The 25,195-nt window shown below is 45.3% G+C and overlaps 1 protein-coding gene across 2 annotated transcripts in view; it reads right to left on the bottom strand.

Moving 5' to 3' along the window:
• Positions 1-94: 94 nt before the first annotated feature.
• Positions 95-25,195, bottom strand: part of SYNGR3 (synaptogyrin 3) — a 42,229-nt gene continuing 17,128 nt past the window's right edge. For both annotated transcript variants that reach the window (XM_081887488.1, XM_081887489.1), the window contains exons 2-4: positions 21,657-21,894; positions 11,640-11,782; positions 95-6,765 (exon numbers count right to left, since the gene is read on the bottom strand). In XM_081887488.1, coding sequence (XP_081743614.1) covers positions 6,556-6,765; positions 11,640-11,782; positions 21,657-21,894 — 591 coding nt within the window. In that variant the 3' untranslated portion in view covers positions 95-6,555. The remainder of the gene's footprint in view (positions 6,766-11,639; positions 11,783-21,656; positions 21,895-25,195) is intronic.

Genomic DNA, 25,195 nt, shown 5'->3' with positions numbered 1-25,195 from the left:
AGCATCCTTTAGCTGTTTCAGTTACCCACAGGTCTCTCTCTCTTCCTTCCCCCTTTACACTTGATCCAGCAGAATGTCAAGAGGTCTCGAGCTGTTCATTTTTAAATGTTTATTGAAAAATAAGTTGCAGTTGGTATACAGACAATTAAAATAACACAGTCACAGAGTGATGCTTTGTCTTTCCAAAATGTTATATCTATCTATCATTATATATACAGACAAAAATAGAACTATAAACATTGAAAGCCCCTACGTTCACACAGTTCACTTTTCTACCACAGTGCACGTTGGGTCACTAACAACTGCAACTTTTTGTTGTGTGTTTGAAGCAGTCTGCTTTTGAAGGGAGGTATCTGTATGTTTGGTATCCTATTAAAAACGATGAAAACAATGTGAGGTCGAACTGCATACTTGCAGCAAAATGAAAGGGAGGCTTCTTTCTCTCTCTCTGTACTAAAAAGATATTATTGGGCCTTGCTCACCCTGAAAGGCTTTCTTCGTCTGTCTCTGTGGTAGCCTCTACACAGTCTATTAAAGGCAAATGAGTGAACCTTTGAGCAAAATGAGATTCCCCTGCCTGTATATTGCAGGACGTCAAAAGAGGCGAAGGGGTTTTCATAAAGATGCTCTGTATTGGAATGGAAGGAGCAAAGGGCTTATAGGTAGCTGGAGTTAGCCTGGTGAGAGTTAACCTGTTTCTACTCCTGCAGCATAAAGACTTGGCAAACATTAAGTGATCGACTTTGCCATTCTGTGTAGCACTTGGAGGATTAGGTGATGGTGTTTCCTCGTGGAAGGGAAAAAGGTGTCTGTGAGACTGTAGTAAGGCTTCTGACAGCCCCACAGGAGAAAGGGCAGAACCGGGTTAGGCCACACCATGATTCTTCCCTTAAGAATATGATGGAAGAGGTTGCTGCGCTCATCTCGACAAGCATGGCTTAGAAGACGTGAGATGCTTTTCTGCGGCCGCAACCAAGCGTGACAACTTTCTGCTCCTGGCGTAATTAGAAACTTGGGGCATGTTACTCTTATTTTGCTCTAGCATGCTAGTTGCAGGATGCTCGACCAGGTGACTGCAAAGCCAGTGTGCTGTAGTGGTTAGATTGTCACACTAAGATTATGAGGCCAGGGTTCAAATCCCCACTCAGTTACACAGCTCACTGGGCAACCTTGGGCCAATCACTGCCTCTCAACCTAACCTACCTCTCAGCATTGTTGGGGTTAATTGAGGAGGGGGAGAACTATGTATGCCAACTTGAGCTCCTTGGAGAAAAAGACGGACTATAAACGAAATCAGTCAATCAACCAGCTGTGGGTAGCACCACATTGCGGTCTTTCAGCAGACTGATGTGGGCCTCTTCTAGCCTGAAGCAACTGCATGTTGAGCTTGCAGCAGTCAGGACCAGAGCTCTGGCTCTATCTGGATTTCAGAGGAGGATGAGGTCAGCCAGCCTTCCTCCAATTGCACTTAGCAGGCGTGTGCCATAAAGCATGGAACCCGTTCCCAAAGCCTGCTTTCTTTGCCTGTGTGCAGTTAAATGTATTTCCTGCACTTCACCAGCAGTGCTGGGTTACAACAATTTAAAATTCAGTATTAACAACAGTTAAAAAGAAATGGCAGTCACAGGAATAGGGTGGGCCCTGAAAACACACCCTGGGTGTCAAAAGTCAGCTTTCACCACAAGGTGTTTGTTTGACAAATAATCCTGACTGCTTTTTAAAACAGGTGGTTGTCGCAATGGCTCTAGTCAAGGCTTAGCTGTGCTGGGTGGAGGCTACTGGCAATTTCCTCTTCAGGGTAAACTCTGAACTGCAATTTGCCCTGAGTGCCAGAAGCAAGCTGTGGCACCTTCACCCCAGCCATGTGAGTTTGTGGTCCCGTTGAGATAAGAGGCAGCTTTTCCATACTCCAAGCTGTTGTGCACGAAGAGCACTGATGGCAGTGCAAGACAAGCATTCCCAAGTTGCAAACAACCCCTTTTGGCAAACCAGAAAGTTCTTTTGACACATTTTGAATGCCTGGATGAGCATCACAAAAGCAGCACAGGTGCCGAGGACTGATGGGGTTTGACCAGCTCCACACCCCTTTGTAAAAGTGCCCCCCCCCCACTTTAAGCCGTGGGTTAATGGTCTCTGGCAGAAAGATGGATGGGAGTTAAACATTAAGCATTGATCTTGAGAAAAACAGGAATGGGGCAAGGGGAACTAGCAGGACAACTTACCAACAGCTCCTACTCATTATCTACCATGTAATCTGTAAGAATGTATTTTGGTTAGAGCTCTGTGTACACAGTTCCTCTGACAAGTCCCTGTTACATGGCTTGAGTCGCAAAACATTGGCTGAGTGCTGATAGGAGCACATGGAAACAAGGAGAGCGAATGCTTTTAACGCCTCCGGCAGTGGCTTTTTGCTTTAATTGCAGAGTGGTGGCAACAAGCCAGAGTCTCGTTGGCTGGTTTACTTAACTTGGCAAACCTACACAAAGGTTCAGCATGATAATTTGAAAGATTTAAGGATTTCGAAGCCCAGTCACACCCAACTAGTCAGCTCCCTGCCTTTTCTCCAGTGGTAGGAAACAAAGCAAGTTATTTCTGCATGTGCAGTTTGTGAGCCTCACCTTGATTCGACAGATCCTTGCTAACCAATTCACCAAGTGGATGCCGTTTCCACCACCTATTTAGGGGGCCCACAGCTTTCTCTACTGGCTTGTGGCAACTATTTCCCCCTTACAATGCCAGACAGGAAGACCACTTGGGCTTGGGCACCAGCAACTGCAATCAGCAATAGATGCATGCATGCCACCTGATCTCTTGCAAGGTATAGACAGGTTTGCCTACCGCATCATCTAACTAGCACTGCCTTTAAAGCAGAGGCTTTCCTTACTGGTGCAAATGGAATGTGTCATCCCAAAACATCCAGGTTGAGGAAGTCAGAGCTACAGTTACAAGTACCATTTGCATTCAGGGGATAAATTTAAGTAGCTGCTACACCTTTTTACAAGCAGGGTGTGGGGAGAGAATATGTTTTAGGATTACGGTAGTGGCAAAAGAATTCAAAGAACCACAATTTGCCAGCAATATTTTTCCTGGCAAAAGCAGGTGAAATCGGCTCATTCATCTATTACTTGTCGGCTTGGATAGTTTGCCCACACAATAAAAAAAAGACTGACTGGCCAATATATAACTTTAGCCAAGTATATATTATTTTCCTGCTCATCTATCCCTCCCCCCAAAAGAGAAGCTTGTAGATTATCTAAATTTGCCCCAAATGTCAGTCCCCTCAAGAGTCCTTCCTGTTGGCCCAAACAGCAAGTACCTTTGCCACTCCAAACTGAGAACTCCAAATCAGCTTTCGGATGGAGCCTGAGCTTCATCCTGCCGACTTCTGCACACCTTTTTCCAAAGTATGCAGGTGAACATGCAAACCTCAGAAGAGCCTGCTGGATTAGGCCAATGGCCCACCTAGTCCAGCACCCTGCAGCCTCTTCTCACAGTAGCCAACCAGATGCCTCTTCTGGGAACCCTACAAGCAGGACCTGAGCACAACGGCGGCAGCTCTCCCCTCCTACAGTTTCCAGCAACGGCCATTCAGAAGCATTGAGGTCTCCAACCATGAAGGCAGAGCTTAGCCATCGTGGCTAGGAACCATTGATAGCCTTCTCTATGAAATTGTCCAATCCTCTTTTAAAAGCCATCACTGCCTCCTGTGGAAGGAAGTTCTATATTTTAAGTATGTGCTGGGTGAAGAAGCTGGGCATTTGTCTTTAACCTAAAGCAGAGTTGTGGAAGTAATGGCCTTGCAGAAGCTGTTGGACAATAACCCCCATCAGCCCCAGCATGACAGTGGTTAGGACCTTACGTTAGCCTTCTCCAAGCTGGCGCCCACCAGGTGTTCTGAACTACAACTCAGCCAGACCGGAATGGGCAATGGGAATTAAGGTTTCTGAAGAATCAACTCCACAGTGATGCCGAGCCTGTATCTTACCCAGAGCTTCCCAAATACAGGAGAAGGCAGGGTGGGTGGGGGGAGTATTTTGGATTTTCCATCAATGGCCCCGAAGTCTCTTGCACTTGTCCTTAGTCCTGTCTGAATGACACAGCTTTGTATCAACCGCAGTGCTAATCGTGGGGAGGTTAGGAATGGGTTGGAAAGGAAGAGAATACAGATGTAGGCATTGAGGTGCATACATTCAAAATTGTAATATATAACACATTAACACTACTGACCAAGGCAGTTCTACTAGTCAGACAGAACGTAATCTCTTTCTTTCTCTTTACAATTAATACAAGGATACTCTGAATGAATTTCTTTATAGTTAGAAAAAATACACTTTACTGAACAGACATTTATTTCACATATACAATCGATTTAAAGAAACATTTAAATGTATTATACTTTTGTGACTTTCTGTGTGTGTGTGTGTGTGTGTGTGTGTGTGTGTGTCTGCCCTCCCTCCCCCCACCCCCCCAAAATATTTAGACACAATTTTGTATACTGCTAAAATGCCAGTGTTCTCTCTAAGGAAAATATTGCTACAGTTCTATGTGTACCCTGTATTAATACCATTCTCTGTATCAGTGTAAACCCTATATAGGTCTTTGTCCACAAGACTGATGGTCTTCCATTGTAAAATCTGAAAGACTGAAATGGGACACTCTTAGTTCCAGCCAATTTGGCCACCTCCACGGAAATATTGTGTATCAAACTGTTAAGGGCATATGTCCACGAAAGCTTCCTTGCACATGCAGCTCTCTCTTACTGGATTGGGGCCCTATCTTCATGGTGGGATTTCAGAGATCAAATTTCTCCAGAGTTACAGCTGAATGAGAATGGCAGATTATCGGGATCCGCCTTAATATAAAATAATTTACATCTTGCTGCTGAAATCACTTTAAAAGGCAGCGTCGTTATATTTCAGTTCACTTACCCATCTTCTCATAGTTTAAATTTCATTTAAGCCCACTCTCTTTGTAACTCTTAAGCATTACTACATCTTCATGGGAATTTAGCCTTTTCTCTCTGGTTTCCGACTCCCAACTGTCTTTTCGTTTTCTCTTGTCTGCCACAGTGAAACTTTTCGCCCAAACTTTCTTTACAGAATAAGGCTGGAGCTATTCCCAACAAATACTGTGATGCACGTTATTCCACTCTGTGCTCAAAATAAAATGGCCTCTACCAGACACAACCATTTTAAAGGGATAGCGTGGATAATTTTTGGTACTGAAGGGGCTGCCAAAATGGCTGCAGACTGATAGTGGTGGAATTTTTATTAAGAAAAAACAATTAATGGATGCCATCTTGAGGCCAACCATGTTGAAAATGGCCTGTCACAAGAAACCTCCACTCCTGCTGCTATTCCCTCAACAGACATATTTCTTCCTTTCCGCTTCCATCTTTTCCCAGACTGCTTGAAGTGTGTCCCCCATCTCTGAGGCAGAGGCAGAATTGGTGGGCTGGATCACACTCATGAGGATAGGATGAGGACCCTAGCAGTTAGCAAGCCCTATTTTCAGACGATAGCTGAGCTACTGAATGCTACATATCCCCACTGCTAGGAGACTCTTAAAGGCTGATGGCCTGACAGTGTGACTGTTTCCCCACCCTCACCCCAGAGCAGTAATTTTTGTGTAAAAGGTGTACAAAAATTATTCTTGCATCAAAGCCATTTGGGGAAAAAAGGAAAAAACTTCCTGCGGTACCAGAATCGCAAAGCTAACACAGCTCATACAGAAGGTTTTTCACTCATTTAGCACAGGAAATATGCCAAGTACATAACAAACACACACACAAATGAAATCAACACAACCATTATTTTTGGTTTTAAATTTGGCACATTCCTTTTGAAAACAGTCTTCCCCAACTGGGTTCCCTCCAGATGTTTTGGACTCCCACCAGCTCCCACTGGGGATTATGAGAGTTGGAATCCAAAACAACTGGAGGGCAAGAAGGCTGCTTTAAAACTACCTTTTTTCTAGGGCTATAGAGCAAGGGAATAAAAAAATAGGAGAGGATGATCTGGAAGGTTCCTAGGATGAAGACAGTGGGAGCAATTTTCTGGATTAAGCCCCGGAAGCACAAAATAAAGCATCTACTCATCTGTGTAAGGAGTGGGACGTCTCTTAACAGGCTGGGCTATTGCCAGCCTCTGTGTGCGAATTCAGGAATAAAATGCCACAATGAGCCAAGATCGCAGGGACGGCTCACAAAGATGGGAGTTGGTAGCAACCATCCTAACGTTTCATGCTTAGAGGGAACACTGTTGTTTGTTTAAAAAATAATAATTCAAAAAATATCCTCAGACAGGTAAGACAAGAACCAATACCACTGTAGAGAATTCACTGCACCATTAGCTAAGAGTAAGTTGAACCCAGTTACGTTAACTTGCCACATTAATTTTTTTTTTGTTTTAAAAAAAGAAAAGGTACTTTAGAATACACTTGCAACCAACCAGTTGACTAAACTGCACCATGAAAGGGAAAGTTGCCCCATTTCTCTGGGTCGGGTTCCCATTTGCTATACAACCTTGAGGGAGGGAGAGGACTTCCTCCTGCCCTTCAATATGCCGGCACCTGGTAGCCCTTTGGACTGGTGTCTAGGGTCTCCGAGAAGGGGGGGCTCTGGTAGGTTTCTGTGCTCTCCACGCCACTGCCGGTTGGGTAGCCTGGGTAGGCCGCGCTGGGGTCAGTGGGGAACTGGTCCGTGGCGAACAGGGACATGTCAGTTCCCAGCCGGTATCTTTGGAGTGCCTTGAGGGCCAGGGCAACCTTTTGCAGGGAAGACAAAGGTTTAGGTCAGCAGCTCCCAAAACGTTCCCTCAACTCATCCCCGGTAACCCCCAACCCTGTAATAAAAAAAGGGTTGCTCGGATTGGTGGTTTGCACAACCCACTAAGGAAGATAAGGACACAATAAAGTTCAAAAACAGTAGCAAGTGCACATCTATTCAAAATCCAGTTAAAGTGGTACCTCGGGTTAAGTACTTAATTCGTTCCGGAGGTCTGTTCTTAACCTGAAACTGTTAACCTGAAGACTACTTTAGCTAATGGGGCCTCCTGCTGCTGCCGCGCCGCCAGAGCACGATTTCTGTTCTCATCCTGAAGCAAAGTTCTTAACCTGAAGCACTATTTCTGGGTTAGCGGAGTCTGTAACCTGAAGCGTATGTAACTTGAAGCGTATGTAACCCGAGGTACCACTGTAAAATTATTTAGTTTCATTAATTCAGCAAAACTGACAAACTTGATCCAGCAACACCAGCTTTTCAAACTCGGTCAGTCATTTATGTTGTGAACCGCTGTGAGATCTGTGGGTAAAGGGTGGTATAGAACTTGTTTATACAAGTTGTTGCTGCTGTTGTTTGTTATTATTTTACACCCCTGCCTCTTAGTGCCTCCTTAAGTAATCCCACTGGTACCATCCACTTTGGGAACCACTGAGTTAGTTTTCTCAAAGGCAAGGGGCTGTTGGATCAATATATTTATTTAAACATTTATAGACCACACTTTTCATTTAAAATAGAGCAGTGTGCAAAAGCAAAATCCCAGAAACTTGTAATATAACGTCAATAAAAACTGGTCATTACTTCCATCATGCAGGCCTCTTCTCTCAACTTAAAAACAAACCAACCCAGACGTAACATTTGGGCCAGATGTGGAGAAACTTTGGCCCTCTGGATGTCGCCAAACTACGTAAGGACCTAAGAGCCTGCTGGATCAGGCTAATGGCCCGTCTAGTCCATCATACTGGGATCTCACAGTGACTGCCTCTGAAAATGGAGGCAAAGCATAGCCAACGACGGCAACTCCCATCAGCCTAGTTGGTATGACCAAGGGTCAGAGATGATGGGAGTTGTAGCTCAGAAACATCTGGAGGGCCCAAGGTTCTCCCCACACACCAGTTTTTGGCAAATACTGACACAACATGGACAGTGTGATTTATCTAGGATGCTCTGAATAACCAGGAAGGCAGAATCCCATTGTGTAATTTGCAAGGTGGGGTCTAGCACAGGGCAGACTGGAAGGACGAAGCCTTTCGAGTTCCTCAGGTGAGTCTTCCATGCCGCCTTTGCCAAAAAAGTTCCCCATCTTTTTCTTTTTTTCCTCTTGGAAAGGATGCATGTTTAAAATGCAAACCGTGCAAGACACAAATGCTGCAATGCTTCCCTTCAGATCAGCGCATTCTGTTAACATCTCCCTTAGCAGCTCCTGACAGTATGAAAGGGGAACAAATCCGAGAGCGTTTGCTGTTAACTGTCAACACCCCCTTGGAGTGGCTTGAAAAGGCAGGCAAAAGCGGGAAGAGGATCTTGAAAGGCCACATGCCACATCGGATCAAAACACGGACTCCTGTGCCGCATTTGGCACCTCCTGTGGAATCCAGCACATTTTAGGACATAGGAAGCCATACATTTTGAAAGTGCTTGAATGTCTAGTATGGATGTGACCCATGTCTGCTTGGCCTGGAGAAGAGAGGATTGACTGATGGAGGGAGGGGGAGATGGTCACCTTCTTCGGATCCCTGAAAAGCTGTAACATAGAGGAGGACAGAGACTTTTGGGGCTTCTCCAGCCTCTACTGAGCAGCTAAAAGGGGCTATTTTGTTCATGGGCTGTTCATGGGGCTATTTTGCATAGCTCAGTGATAGAAAATCGACTTTGCATGCAGAAGGTCCCAAGTTTAACCCCTGGCATCTCCAGGTAGGGCTGGGAATGTTTCCAGCCTGAAACCTTGAAGAGCCACTGCCAGTCAGTGTGGGCACTATTGAGCTAGATGGACCAAAAGTCTGGCTTCCTAGGTTCTATAGTTCAGTGAGTAGGGCCTTGCATGCAGAAGGTCCCAGGTTTTATTCTCAGATCCAAGGGTAGGATCCCCAGGTCTGAAACCCTAGAGAGCTGCTGCCAGTCAGTGTGGGAAGTACTGAGCTACAGTAGATGGACCAATAGTCTAAGAACGTAAGGAAAGTCTTGCAACTAGATTGGGCCAATGGACCATCTAGTCCAGCATCTTGTTCTTATAGTGGCCAACCAGATGCCTCAGGACCGGAGCACTTTCTGACTCAGCAGGGCTGGGGGAAAACTCCTGCCTGACTCCCTGGAGAGCCACTGCCAGTCAAGGGCTGCAGACCATTCTGAGCTAGACAGATGAAGGCTCTGACTCAGCATAAGACTGCTTCCTCTGTCACTATGTATTTAAGGGGATTGGCTATAGCTCAGCGGACGAACATTTGCACTGCATGCAGAAGGTCCCACGGGATAGCTCAGTTGGTTAGAGTGTGGTGCTAATAATGCCAAGGTCGCAGGTTCAATCTCCATATTGGACAGCTGCATATTCCTGCATTGCAGGGGGTTGGACTAGATGATCCTCAGGGTCCCTTTCCAATTCTACAATTCTATGGTTCAGTTCCCACAATCTCCAGGCAGCGCTGGGACAGACTCCCAGTCTGAAACCCTGGAGAGCTGCTGCCAGTCATTGCAGGCATTCCTGCGCTAGATGGACCAGTAGTCTGATTCAGTATAAGGCTGCTTCCTGTGTTCCTATGACATCGATCAATGGCAGAGTCCCCAATGGTATTTCCGGATAGGACAGGGAGAGACTGCAAAGCGGATGCTGGTCATTGCAGGCATGCTCTAAATACTGAGCTTGAAGGACTAATGGTCTGACATCATACAAGGTAGATCCTGACATTCCAGTTGAATCAACCCTCGATTCAGAACCATGAGGACTGGAATCTTGATTTATTTCCAAGGGATGGTTCTTAACTCCACAGCAGAGCATTTGTTTGGAAAAGCAGGAGGTCCCAGGTTTGGTTTCCGACAGCATCTCCAGGTAGGCCCTCCCTTTCAGTCCAGGGCCCTTCCTAGTTCTGCTGGATCTCAGGGTTCCGTCCTCTCCCTCATGCTTTTTAACATCTATATGAAGCCACTGGGATAGATCATCAGGGGGTTTGGGCTGGGTGTTCATCAGTATGGAGATGAAACCCAGCTCTACCTTTCAAAACAGAACCAGTGAAGGCAGTGAAGGTCCTGTGTGAGTGCCTGGAGGCAGTTGGAGGATGGATGGTGGCTAACAGATTGAGGTTGAATCCTGACAAGACAGAAGTACTGTTTAGGGGGGACAGGGGACGAGCAGGTGTGGGGGACTCCCTGGTCCTGAATGGGGTAACTGTGGCCCTGAAGGACCAGGTGCACAGCCTGAGAGTCATTTTGGACTCACAGCTGTCCATGGAGTTGCAGGTCAATTCTGTGTTCCAGTCAGCTGTCTACCAGCTCCATCTGGTACAGAGGCTGAGACCCTACCTGCCCGCAGACTGTCTTGCCAGAGTGATGCATGCTTTAGTTATCTCCCACTTGGACTACTGCAACGTGCTCTACATGGGGCTACTTTTGAAGGTGACCCTAAAACTACAAGTACAACTACAGCAGCCAGATTGGTGACTGGGAGTGGCCGCCGAGACCATATTACACCAGTCCAGAAAGACCTACATTGGCTCCCAGTACATTTCCAAGCACAATTCAAAGTGTTGGTGCTGACCTTGAAAGCCCTAAACGGCCTTGGCCCAGTATACCTGAAGGAGCGTCTCCACCTCCATCATTCAGCCCAGGCACTGAGGTCCAGCTCGGAGGGTCTTCTGGTGGTTCCCTCACTGCGAGAAGCAAAGCTACAGGGAACCAGGCAGAGGGCCTTCTCAGTAGTGGCGCCCGCCCTGTAGAAGACCCTCCCATCAGATGTCAAGGAAAGAAACAACTATCTGACTTTTAGAAGACAGCTGAAGGCAGTCCTGTTTAGGGAAGTTTTTATTCTGTTTGAAGTTTTATTCTGTTTTTAGTCCTCTGTTGGGAGCCTCCCAGAGTGGCTGGGTATAAATAAAATATAGTGGTACCTCTGGATACGAACGGGAACCGCTCCGGAGCCCTGTTCGCATCCTGAAGTAAATGTAAGACGCAGCTGCGCATCTGTGCATGCGTAGGTTGCGTTTCGCCACTTCCGTGCATGTGCATGACGTCATTTTGAGCGTCTGAGCATGCACGAGCGGTGAAACCCGGAAGTAACACGCTCTGTTACGTGCGGGTTGCCGCGGAGCACAACCCGAAAATATTCATCCCGAAGCTACTTCAACCTGAGGTATGACTGTAAAATGTTGTTGTTGTTGTTGTTGTTGTTGTTGTAATGGGAATTGGGGTTGCTCGTGCATAAGTTGCCTCTACTCTTGGCAAAGTTGCCTGGTTAAACCTTTCCCTGGCTGCACAGCCCTTACTCTGCGGCTGTGTCAGTCACTGGCAGAATCCGTCAGTGGGCGTTTCCTGAACTTCTTCCAGCATAAAAGTTCTTTGACTCCAAGTCTCCGCCTAGCCTCCCTGCGTGGAAGTCTTCTGCGCAGGCTGGGCGTGGGCAGCGGAGGACCTCTGCTCTCCCCGCTAGTTTCGGTGGAAGAGTCCTGGAGACATCTCTCCGAAGCCCTCCCTTTTCTTCCTGGTGTCACGCTGAATTCCTTCCTCAATGGATGAGTTCCCTCTCTCCCTGCTGGGCCCTTCTCCGGCATCGCTGGAGAGCCTTCCCTCCACCCCTGGCTCCGATGGCAGTTCCCTGACAATTATTATTATCACTACTACTATTAGAGGATCACCACTGGACACCAAAGCTTACCCAGGAGATGATGGAGAAAAACGAGAAGGCAATAGCCGCCCTGGCCGCATCACCTGCGTAATGTGCCTCTTTGCTCGATGGCGTCCTCTGCCACTGGTTGGCCAGGAAGCAGAAGCCCACAAACCACAGGAAGGACCAGAACCCTGGTGGGAGGAAGCAAAAAAAACACACACATCAGGTCGCCCCAGTACCACCAGCGTAACAAGAGTCACTGTTGTCTCCCTCTCACACGCACAATACACCTTTGGCACAGAACCTTGTCAAATGTTAAGCAGCATTATTATAGTTCATGTACTGTATATCCACCTTTGGTAGTGTATGTGGTTCTTCCCTTCCTCACAACAACCCTGTGAGGTAGGGTAAGCTAAAGTCAAGTAAGGTAAGGTAAGGTAAGTAAGTAAGGCTGAGGGACAAGGACAAGGTTGAACTTCATGGCTGAGCAGAGATTTGAACCGGGTCTCCCAAGTCCCAGTTTCGGCATCCTTAACCATTACACCTCTCCCCAGGCTCTCATCCTCCCTGTCTGGGTCTTCAAGCGCAGTGCCTTTTATTTGCATTTTGATGATTCCGTTATGCTGTCTGTATCCTTATGCTGTAAGCTTCTCTGGGTACACAACCACAGAATGACATACAAATAATAAATTATTGCAATTAACAGCTGCAGGGCAAGGAGCTTTCCACAGCGTGGAAGTTATGCAGTTTGTAAAAGGCATAGGAGCTCCCCAAGGAAAAATAAGTTTGCTAAAGCACAGCGGTAATGCATGCTGGATGTCCTGCTCGAATCCTGGCCATCTCCTGTGAAAGGACCAGGTGGCAGCGCTAGGAATGGGCAAATCTGTCAATTTCAGTTTCTCAGTTTTCCAGCCTTAACTTCATTTTTTTTTTTTTTATAAAAGTTTTTATTAAGATTTTTTACAGATACATATTTAACAAACAGAATAGGTTTCATAACATCTTTTCATTCTATTGCGGACTCCCTCACGTCTCCCGCTTCCACTTTCATCATTAAAAACGAATTTTTCCAAGCAAATTATCATCTTGTTTATGCTCTTAAGTGCAATATTTAGGTTAAACTCAAATAAAAAATTATAATTTAATGGTAGACAGTTATTTCTGCTCTGGCTTCCTTGTTAGGATTCAACCAAATTACAGTACTTTTGTAAATAAATCTTAAATTTCTTCCAGTCTTCTTCAACCCTCTCCTCTCCCAGGTCGCGGATTCTGCCAGTCATCTCGGCCAGTTGCATATAGTCCATCAGCTGCATCTGCCATTCTTCCAGTGTGGGTAGATCTTGGGTTTTCCAGCTCTTAGCAATAAGTATCCTTGCCGCCGTTGTAGCGTACATAAAAAATGTTCTGTCCTTCTTTAACACGTTCTGGCCGACCATGCCCAGAAGGAAGGCCTCTGGTTTCTTGGTGAAGGTATACTTAAATACCTTTTTTAACTCATTGTATATCATTTCCCAAAAGGCCTTCACTTTAGGGCAGGTCCACCAGAGGTGAAAGAATGTTCCTTCATTTTCCTTACATTTCCAACATTTGTTATCAGACGAATGGTATATTTTAGCCAATTTCACTGGGGTCATGTACCATCTATATATCATTTTCATTACATTTTCCTTCAGAGCATTGCATGCTGTGAAGTTCAGCCCGGTGGTCCATAACCTTTCCCAGTCCTCAAACATAATGTTGTGCCCAATATCCTGGGCCCACTTTATCATAGCCGATTTAACCAATTCGTCTTGTGTGTTCCATTTCAGCAGCAAGTTATACATTTTTGAGAGTACCTTGGTCTTAGGTTCTAGCAGTTCTGTCTCCAGTTTCGATTTCTCCACCTGGAATCCTAACTTTTTATCAATCTTAAACACTTCCTTAATCTGAGCATAGTGTAACCAGTCTCGCACTTTATCTTTCATTTTCTCTAAACTCTGCAGTTTCCAATTGTCTCCATCCCTTTCTAGTATTTCCCAATATTTTGGCCAATTGGCCTCCATATTGGGTCTTTTTCGGGCCTTAGCCTCCAAAGGTGACAGCCACCTCGGTGTTTTGTTTTCTAATAAGTCTTTGTATCTTGTCCAGACATTAAATATTGCTTTTCTGACAATATGGTTCTTAAAGACCTTATTGATCTTAACCTTGTCGTACCATAAATATGCATGCCATCCAAATGCATTGTTAAAACCTTCCAAATCCAGCACATCCGTGTCCTCCAGAAGTAGCCAGTCTTTTAGCCAGCAGAAAGCTGCGGCTTCATAGTACAACTTTAAGTCTGGCAGGGCAAAGCCCCCTCTTTCTTTTGCGTCCGTTAATATCTTAAACTTAATTCTGGGCTTTTTGCCCTGCCAGACAAATTTGGAGATATCTTTCTGCCACTTCCGGAAGCACTCCGTTTTATCTACAATCTGCAATGTCTGAAACAAAAATAACATTTTTGGCAATACATTCATCTTAATAGCAGCTATTCGACCTAACAATGAAAGTTTCAATTTTGACCAGCTATCCAAGTCTCTCTTAATTTCAGACCAACATTTTTCATAATTATCTTTAAACAGACTCAAATTCTTTGCTGTTATGTTTACCCCTAGGTATTTAACTTTCTTAACCACAGTTAACTCTGTCTCTCTCTGAAACCGTTCCGACTCAATATCTGTCAAGTTTTTTCCCAACACCTTGGTTTTTTGCTTATTTAGTTTAAATCCCGCCACCCGACCAAAATCTTGGATTAGTTGTAGTACTCTTTTCGTACTAGATTCTGGCTCCTGTAATGTCAGAACTAAGTCATCTGCAAACGCTTTAAGTTTGTATTGTTTCGCTCCGACCTGTATCCCTTCCACCAACCTGTCCCCTCTAATCGTGTTCAAGAGCACCTCCAGGACCGAGATAAATAATAACGGGGAAATCGGACAGCCTTGTCGTGTTCCTTTTTCAATTTTAAACTCTTCTGTAACCACATTGTTAACTATCAGTTTAGCCTTTTGTTCTGAATATATTGCATCAATCCCATTCTCAAACCCCCGGCCCACTCCCATTTCTTTTAAATTCCCTTTCATAAACTTCCAGGATATGTTATCAAAGGCCTTCTCCGCGTCTATAAAAATTAAAACAGCTTTAGTATTTATGTCTGTTTGTAAAAGCTCCAATATATCTATAATGTTCCTTGTATTGGCAGACATATGTCTACCTGGGAGAAAGCCTGCCTGGTCTTTATGGATTACTTTGTTTAAAACCCTCTTGAATCTACTTGCCAAAACGTCTGCAAATATTTTGTAATCCACATTTAAAAGGGAGATGGGACGGTAGTTCTTAAGCTGTGTCTTTTCAGTTTCCGATTTTGGTATCAATGTGATGAAAGCTTCTTTCCACGATTCTGGCGCCTTCTTCCCCTCTAAAATTTCATTGCTGACCTCCATCAGTGGTTGTATCAAATAGTCTTTCAATGTCTTATAGTACTTGGAGGTCAGCCCATCTGGTCCTGGTGATTTGCCCTGTTTCATGTTTTGGATGGCCTGCTCAATCTCTTGTCGTGTTATTTTGCCATTCAGAATTGATCTATTTTCTTCTGACAACTTTGCCAGTCCATTTGTCTTTAAAAATTGTTTAATCGCTGCTTCGTCTTGTAGCCCTTGAGTGTATAATTTTTTGAAATATCTCTGGAAACACTTTCTAATCTCTCCGGGGTTCTGGATACATCTTCCTTCAATCTCTAAGTTTGTCACTGTGTTTAACTTTTGTCTCCTCTTCAACTGCCAAGCTAGCAGTTTTCCACATTTATTAGCCGACTCAAAAGTTTTTTGTTTCATTAGTTTGATTTTCCATTCTATTTCCTGATTTATCAGTTTACAGTATTGTGCTTGGTAAAGTTTGATTTCTCTCAGAATCGGCTGGGACTTCGGATTAAGTCTTAACTTCTTCTCCAACTCCTTGATTTTTTCCAAAATTTTATCTTTCCTTTCGTTTTGTTTCCTTTTCTTTACTGTGTTCTGTTGTATCAGGAACCCCCTCATCACGGCCTTACTTGCGTCCCAGATAGTTCTTTTTTCCACTGTGGTGTTCATATTGATCTCAAAATAATCCTTTAGGGCTTTTTGGGCCTTCTTAGTAATCTCCTGATCTCTAAACAGGCCATCATTCATCTTCCATCTGAAGGAACCGGTTGGAATCAATGTCATGTCCATTCTCAGTGCGTTATGGTCGGAGCATGTCTTTGGGCAGATTTCCACCTTTCTGATCTTAGGTGCCAGACCTCTAGTTATCCATATCTGGTCGATTCTTGTCCAAGTCAGTTGGGCTTCAGAGAAAAATGTTCCTTCCCTTCCCAAGGGGTTTCTCACTCTCCAAATATCAATCCAGTCCATATTGTCTGTCATTTCAAAGAAGGTCTTTGGTAGTCTCCCATCTTTAGAAATTTTTTGGCTCTGTGACTTATCCATGTTGGTTGATACAACTCCATTCATATCTCCCATCATAATGATGTTGTTGTAGTCCAGATAGTCCAGCATAGTCTCATGCAACTTCTTATAGAATTCCGATTTTCCTTCATTTGGAGCATAAATTCCTAATATCAGTATTTTTTCCCCTTGATGTTGTATTTCTATCGCCAAAATTCTTCCATGCTCATCTTTAAACAGAAATTTAGGTGAAAGGCTCTCTTTTGCATAAATTACCACACCTCTCTTTTTAACTGTATCCGAAGATATGAATTCCTGACCAAATCTTTTATTTATTAACACTTTTCTGTGGAGCCTGGTCACATGTGTTTCCTGTAAGCAAATAATGTCCAAATGTTCCTTTTTTAAAATGTGAAAGATTTTTCTCCTTTTTCCTGGAATGTTACAGCCATTTATGTTCCAGCTCAAAAGTTGCAGAGACATCCTGAATATATCTGGTTATTCTTGCTGTGGGGGTATCTTATTCTCAGATTTTTGGGGGTCCGAGGGTGCAGGAACCCCCGGAGGTTCAGGCCCTGGGGGTAATCCAAGTCCCTTATGAAGATCTTCTCCGTGTGCCACCAAAAACTTGTCTCTATCCTCCGGCGTTCTAATTTTGGTCTTCCTCCCTCTGAAAGTAAACGATAAACCTTGGGGAAACTCCCACCTGAAGATGATTGAGTTGCTCCTTAGCAATTTTACTAATTCCGAGTAGTCTGCTCGAAGATCCAACAGCTGTTTAGGAATATCCTTATAAATTTCAATTCTTTTGTCCAAAATATCCAGTGACTTTCCGTAGTGCAGGCCTAGAATCTTGTCCCTTTCCTCCTTTGATCTCAATATTATCAAACAGTCTCTGGGCTTCTCCTTCTTTATAAGTCTTCCAAGCCTAAAAGCAGATAGTATTTTAAAGTCTTTTTCTTCTAAGTTCCAAAACTTGGAAAATTCTTTGGTAAGGAACTCAGTTAAGTTACCTTCTTCCACTTCTGGAATTGAGCGTATCCTTAAATTGGCCTCCCTGTTCCGAAGTTCTGTCATGGAAAAGTAGATCTGGTGTTCTCCTACTTGTTTGCTGAGTGGTCTTACTTCTTTTTCAAGCTGTCCCAATCTTTGGCTAGTGTCTTCCGCCAGTTTCCGATTTTCACCTACAGCCTCCTTCAATTCTCCAATAGATTGAACATTCTGTGCAACTTGTCCAGTTAGTCTATTTAAACTTTCTGTGTTTAAGTCAATTTTAGCTGATTGCTGATCAGCCTTTCTGTCCAGAGCCTCCAATTTTTCAAAAATTTTCTCCAAAATAGTGCCACTTGCTCCTGAGGCCATATCTTCCAGTTGTAATTCCTCAGTTTCTCCCTCCCCTGATTGTAGCAGGGAAGCCGCTTCTGCCTCAGGAGGCAAAGTAGTAGGCAAAGCAGGCACAGATGATCTACGCTGTGAGACTGTCGGTAAAGTTAACGTTGTTTGTCTGGTTCTTCCCCTTTTTCTTGTTCCACTCATTCCAAAGTTATCTAAAAACCAAGGTCAAACTGAATTGTTCCCATGAGAAAGTAAGAGCCCAGATGGTAACACTCAAACAGGAGGCCGGGAAAGAGAAAGTAAAACAAAGTCACTGCTGTAAATCCAAAAATCCTCTAGGTGGAGCTTAGAATGTCTTTGGGGAGGAAGTCCAATCCAATTAAAATTAGTAAGTCTGAATTGATCTCCAAAGATCTTCACAAAGATAAATTTTAGCAGAGTTAAAACTTAAAGCCAAACATTGTTTCCAAAAGTGCTTAGACCACAAGTGTTTCAAAGTAACAAATTCAAACTCAGTATGTTCCAAAGTTCAGATTCAAAGTATCCAAAGCCTGCAGGCTGACTGCTCAGTTACTCAGGCAGCTCCAGTACCTGGGTTTCTTACTTTTATTTGTAATCCAATAGATCAACAGAAGACAGGTACCCTTGTCTCAATGAAGGTCCAAAAATCAGCCACTTAAAGTCTTTAAATCAGCCAGAAACAACAGTTTAAATAGGTGCCAGATCAGTCAATGCAAAACGTTACTCTTTGTCTCCACTCCTCCTGCTCTTTACTTTCAAGTTCAGTGTCAGCGGAAGACGGACTTCCTGTTTTTCGTCACTCCGCTTTCAGCCAAATTCACAATTTTTAGAGGCTTTAGAAGTATATTGTCCAAATTACTCACGGGTTGTTGCTTTCCAAAGTTAGCAGTTTCAGGAAGAAAGGTCAGCGCTCACCGGCAACAGCGACGCGGCTTCGCTCCGTTGATCGCGCAACGACCCACAGCGCCGCTACCCCCTCCGCGGTCCGGAGCCCCTTACGGGGTCCCTTCGTCGTTTTAGGGGCTGCTTTTGGCGCCCGCCGGGTCTCAGGACCACAGGCTTCTGCTGCCTGTGGTTTTTCTGGATGGGTCCCCGCTTCGCCGTAGCGGGCGACCCGTTTCGACGGAGCTACCCTCTCCCGTTCAGGAGCTGGCAGCCATTGCCGTTCGCGCCGCCTCCGGAAGTTCTTTCCAGCCTTAACTTCAGTTCTTCGCATTTCCATATCCATTTGCAGTTTCCCTTGAAGTCCTCCAGCATTTAAGTATCCTAATATACACAGGTTTATGTGTGATTTCCCCTAAAACCCACTTGTTTGCAGGGCAAATTTCCCTAGTATAATGCATTTCTGCATGTTATCTGCTCTAACATACGCATTTCAGGCACACATTCTAGTACAAGCACTTTTGTACACAACACTTAGCAGGAGAACTGCACCGCAAAATTTGGAGAAGTATGAATTTCAAAGGATGGCTGGGCTTCTGTTTATTGTTTTAGGAAATGAGAATTAGGTAGGTTTGTCTTTTTATTTATTTATTCCCCAAACTTACATAGTGCTCAATTGGGTTTTGTGTTTTTTTTAAAAAAAAAGACATTGAAGTGTTTTATGAAAAGAACAATGTAATCATAAGTGAAATAAAGTAAAACAACTATTTAAAGCATTCAAAAAACACTAAGCGAAAACCAGCTAAAAACTCTTGACAGCCTTCTACATACCTGGATGGGCTTGCTGAAACAAAAATGTTTTTAGCAGGTGCCAAGAAGAGTATAATGAAGGCCCTTAGAAAGGTAAAGGGACCCCTGACCGTTAGGTCCAGCCATGGCCGACCCTGGGGTTGCGGCGCTCATCTCGCTTTATTGGCCGAGGGAGCTGGCGTACAGCTTCCGGGTCATGTGGCCAGCATGACTAAGCCGCTTCTGGCGAACCAGAGCAGCGCACGGAAACGCCGTTTACCTACCGTTTAGGAGCAGTACCTATTTATCTACTTGCACTTTGACGTGCTTTCGAACTTCTAGGTTGGCAGGAGCAGGGACCGAGCAACGGGAGCTCACCCCGTCGCGGGGATTCGAACCGCCGATCTTCTGATCTGCAAGCCCTAGGCTCTGTGGTTTAACCCACAGCGCCACCCGCGTAATGAAGGCCCTTGCTTGATGACAATAGGCAGAGAGTTCCAAAGTTTGGGTGTTGCCTCACTAAAAGATGGATTTCTTACGAAAGAGGAACGAGTGTTTCACAGCACTTCAAATGCGAACTGAATTGAATTTCTCCCTCTTGCCTAGTGAGTAATGTTGCCCCTTTCTCCCTGAGCCACTGGGAAGCTGCTTCCAAACAGATTACACAATACTCTGCTGGAGACGTCCATGGTGTGATAAGCGTATGGCCATTTCATAATACCTTACTTGTACGTTACAGCATCACCCTCCTGGGTACAGTTAGCTGTCAAAGCGACGTCTCTGTTGGAAACCCCGACACTTAAGCTTGATTTAAGGAATAGCAGAGTCAGTTAAAGAGCACCAGGCTGCATATGCTCCACCTTCACTAGAACTGGCTCTGTACTGTGGATTCAGCACTGTGAAGCCACCACAGTTAGGAGGAGGATTTTAAGGACCCGCAGCTTAAAAATCCGGCTGCAGCTGCCCCTGCAAGCGAATCTTGGAGGCGGGGGGGGGGGAGGCGGGTGTGTTGACTTGCCTTGTGCTTCCCCAAGCTGGTGCCCTCCAGATGTTTATGCCCAAAAGTAGAGATGGGGAGAAATTCGATTTGCGTCACATTTAGAGACCCGCCAACTTAATTCGTAATTTCTGAAACAAGGTGAGAACCAAAACAGAAGCACCTTTTGAAATTCGCACTTCAGTTGCAATACAGTTCTCTAGCCACGGGATGTGCACAAAGAGTCAAATACTAGGGGAAAACACGCGTCAAAATGATTATTTTAGAGAAGATAACATAGATAATAGATAATAGATTCTTTATTGTCATTACACAAGTGCAACATTGCACAAGTGCAACGAAATTGGATGCCATCCCTTAAAAACAACAAAAGCAAAACAACAACAACAACCAAACAAACCACATTCCAGCCACACCCACACCCACACCCATCAAACTCCCAGGTCACACTATCGAGTTACAGCATTCAAAAAGGCCACAGCTCTTGGATAGAAACTATTTTTCAGTCTATTTGTCCTTGACTTGATGTTTCTATATCTCCTGCCAGAAGGCAGTAGTGCAAACAGACTGTATCCCGGGTGAGATGAATCCTGCAGGATGTTGTTTGCTTTCCTAAGACAACGGGAACCGTACAGTTCTTCCAAAGATGGGAGAGGATGACCAATAATCCTTTGGGCTGTGGTTATGACCTTCTGGAGCACCTTCCTCTCCCTAGCTGTACAACTGGAGAACCAAGCACAAATACAGTATGTGAGAATGCTCTCTATGGAGCCTCGGTAGAAGGACACCAGCAGTCTCTCACTCAGATTGTTCTTCTTTAAAAGTCTGAGGAAATAAATTCTCTGCTGGGCCTTCTTCACCAGAGCAGTGGTATTTGCGCTCCAAGTCATGCCCTGATCGATAGTCACTCCCAAAAACCTGAATTCCGCCACCCTCTCCACCCGTTCCCCGTTGATATACAAGGGCTGAATGTCCGCCTTTTTTTTCCTGTAATCCACCACCAATTCCTTGGTCTTAGCCGTATTAAGAGCCAGATTGTTCTCTCCACACCAAACACAGAGCCGCTCCACCTCGTCCCGATAGGCGGACTCATCCCCTCCTGAAATGAGCCCCACCACCGTAGTGTCATCAGCAAACTTGATGATTTTGTTGCTGGAATAGATGGCTGTACAGTCATACGTATAGAGAGTATAGAGCAGGGGACTCAACACACAACCCTGTGGTGAGCCGGTGTTAAGGCTAAGGGCTGTGGACATATGTGACCCTACTCTAACCCTCTGAGAACGTTCTGACAAAAAATCCCACAGAAATGCATTAGAGTAAGGGAAACTGCTTTGCAAAAGAGGCGAGTTTTAGGCAAAATTGCATGCAAGCAAGTATAAAATGTACACTGCTTTCAGCTCCTTGGAGCAAGGAGGGATATATATCAAATAAAGGAATAAGGAATCAATAATAAGTAATAAAAAATAAGCAATCAACAAGTGCTGATAGGAGATGGAGTCCAAAATGGGTGGGGACTGCTGCGAGTTGTACTCCAAGACATCTGGAGGAGGGACTCAGATTGGGGAAGACTGTCCTCAACAAATCCCACCCCACAGGTCCTACCTGAGAAGCCAAGGTCAAAGAGGACAACACGTTTCCTGTCCTTCACGCTGCTGATCTGCTGGAAGTAGAGGTCCACTACCAAGAAGAAACTGCAAGCGAAGAAGGCAATGAGGCCAATGGCGATTCCATAGTTGCAGGCGTCATCGTTGTAGTTGTAGACACAGCGCAGCACCGGACTGCTGCCATCGTTGACGTAACACTCATTGATGATGGAGCCAAAGACAACGATGGAGAAAACCTGAACAGAGGATTATTATTTTGTTGTGGGGGAGGAAGAGGAGGAACAATATTCAATTGAAAGCTCACCTCTCCCAAGATCAACCATTTCAGGCCCCTACAGTTGGGAGGGGAGACCTGTTGGTGACGCCGCTGGGTGTGATCCATGTCAGGGACTTCTTGGTGATGGTTCCCTGTTCACAGAATGCCCTCCCTGGAGGGCTGCACCTGTCTCCTTTCCTTTGGGCCCTCTGATTTCTAGTACTTTCCGCATTCAGCTTTCCGGCTCTCGTCCTGCATTGGCCGAGCAGCTGCAGGTTCACAGAATGCCCACAAATATTCTAACTTCTGAGTGGTACACTGACAGTTACAAAACAATGCAGCTTCTGTGACAATGAGAACCAAAAGGCTGGTTTATTTCATCCAAAGCCCCCAGGCCTGCAGCGACAGGATATGCTTTTCCAGTGGGATGGAAGAGTGAGGGCTTGAAAGCTGCGTAGAAAAAGGGCCTTAAAGGATAGGTAGTCAAGAAACTGAGGAAAGTTCCTCAGGAAAAAAGGGCCAATGAGAAAAATGGGAGGTGGGTTTAAGGGGAGGAAACACACAGGCCCTGAGGACAGGAGTGACTTAAAGTTGTTGGCAGGAAGGAGGAGGAGGGTGGGAAACTACAGGGAGCAAAGAGACTGCAGTGTGCATGCAACCGGGTGCAAAACACTGGTGTGCATGGTGTTCATGAGAACACAAGAAGAGCCTGCTGGATCAGGCCAAAGAGGGCCCATCTAGTCTAGCATCCTGTTCTCACAGTAGCCAACCACAAACAGGATTCGGTTAGAAGGGCCCTCTCCCCTCCTGTGGTTTCCGGGAACTGGGATTCAGAAGCCCTGCTGCCTATGACAGTGGTGGCAGAGCAGAAACAGCCCTCTCCCTCCATGAATTTGTCCAATCCTCTTTTAAACTCATCCACATCGGGGGCCATGACTGGCTCCTGCGGAAGCAAGTTCCACAGTTTAACTACGAGCTGTGTGCAGAAGGACTTTCTTTCAAGCTACAGTTAGCAAGAAAAGGGTTCATTTTTCCTGTATGGCAAAGCAAGTCAGCCCCCTGACACTTCCTGCGCTTTATCATTTCCTGCTATCGTGCTCTCTGCCTGCACGGAGTCTGGTTCGAGCAACCTTATCAGATCCACTGCAGGATTCCGCTCTCCCGACCTGCAAATACTTCCCTCTGAACAGAGCCCAGCAGAGGCAACCACAGCCTTGGTCAACCTGGGGCCCTCCAGATGTTTTTAACTACAATTCCTATCTGACATGTTGGCTGAAACTGATGGGAGTTGTAGTCCCAAACATCTGGAGGGCCCTGGGACGGCTAAGGCTGCAATAAAGAAGGACCAAAGACATACAACTGCGGCACCGGCGAGAGCAAGGAGGATCTCGCCAAAGCTGTGAGGCTGCCAGAAGGTGTAATCTTCAGCACTTTGTGATGATGGGTTTTTTCTTTCTTTCTTAATCTCATTTATAAATAATGCAGGAACATATTCCTTCCACCTCACCCCACCCTTCGCTGCTGGAAATACTGACAGCCACTTAAGGGAAACATGCGCAGCCTGCCAAAAAGCAGGGCATGTTTGTGTGGCATGAATAATGGAGGAGGTTCAGTGCCACACGGGGTTTCACGGCCAGTGGGTCAGTGGGTGGAGGGCACCCTTTCCACCTGCCACCCCATTGGCTCCAAACATCCTTGCCACTCTCTTGCTTTGCCAGAGGGACCATAAGAAAGAGTTCTCTGTATCTGCAAAATGTCAGCTTATCTATCTATCTATTAATTTATTATTATTATTATTATTATTATTATTAGCATGATTTTGGTAGAGCAAAGGAACCATAAGGTTGAATGCTATTATTTCAAAACGTCACAAATATAACCCATCTTTCTATAAACACAGAATCAGAGTTGGAAGAGACCCCAAGTGTCATCTAGCCCAATTGCCTGCAATGCCGTCCAGCCTCTGTCCATCACCTTCCAAAGGAATCCGTTCCACAGTCAAATGGCTCTTACGTCAGAAGGATTAGTCGGAATCTCCCTTCTTGTCATTCCAATCCACTGTTGCTCATTACTCCTTCTACAACATCGCTATTTTAGATAGTATTATTACTCTGTTCCATTACAGACCATTAAAGAAAACAGAAATTGACAGAGCGAAATCTCCTTCTCACTCTGGTTTGCTGCTGCACAGAGCCTGGCGGCAGTTAAGGCACTGAGTGACCATTTCCAAGCCAACAGCAGTAATTAAACCCTTTAGTAAACCCAACAGTAATTGTAATAGAGAGCTGTGAGCTCGCCATCCCTCTCACAGCACAGAGACCAGGCGGAGATCTGGTCTCCCCAGAACTGAAATTCGCTTCCCCTCATCCTCTTATCTCTAGCCTTGAAGGGAGGACCATTCTCTGTGCTTTGAGTGCTGAATCTTACTTCCCATCTACACTATAAAGCGTTCTCATACCCATCTCAACCGTCCCGATTTGAGTGGGATATCCTGGAATTACAGAACCCATCTCTGCTTCTGATTGGATCTAGGGGTGTCCTGTTCTGGCTCCCACACTCTGGGGTGGAACAACTGGCACCCACCAGAGCATGGCCTTTGTTGAGGTGTCCAGTGGGAAAGGGGGGGAGTCACTGAGAAGGGGCGGGGAGGCGTTGGTGGGGTTTTAAGTGTGTTGAGGGGCTGAGTCGTGTCCTGACTTTCATCAGCGGGATATTGGAGTGTATGCACTGGGATACCACAGTTAATCAATCCTGAGAGGTGCAGTTTGTTAAGTGTGCTGGGAGTGGTTAGGAGACCCCTCACAGGACTACAATTCCCAGAGGGAAGAGGGATTGAATGCTAAACCACTCTGAGATTTGCAGGTCCATGAGGGGACTAAGGGGTCTCCTACTAACCCTCAGCACCTTGAACAAGCTAACAGTTATCAGGATTGTTTTGGGGAAGCTAAAGCTGTATACTGAGCTAAAGGTATATATAAGGCAGTTTCCTAAGTTCTTATTTAATATAGCCCTTATTCAGCTAGGAGGACTAGAATCTTACTTTATTTTTACACTGCATGCAGAAGGTCACTTACTCAATCCCTGGCATCTCCAGGTAGGGGGTACCCCCTGCCTGGAACCCTGCAAATCCACTGACCACCAGTGCAGACAAAACTGAATCAGATGTAGCAATGGCATGGCTCAGTATATGGAAGGATGTTTCCTCTGTTCCACAGAAGAGCCGGAAACTGTGAGTGCGCGCAGATCTTTTTCCCCTCCTAGTGCTTCCTCCTCCCCAAGCG

Source organism: Podarcis melisellensis (assembly GCF_964234715.1).
Source record: "Podarcis melisellensis genome assembly, chromosome: 14".
Classification (NCBI taxonomy): domain Eukaryota; kingdom Metazoa; phylum Chordata; class Lepidosauria; order Squamata; family Lacertidae; genus Podarcis; species Podarcis melisellensis.
This window is presented reverse-complemented; position numbering and strand designations above follow the sequence as displayed.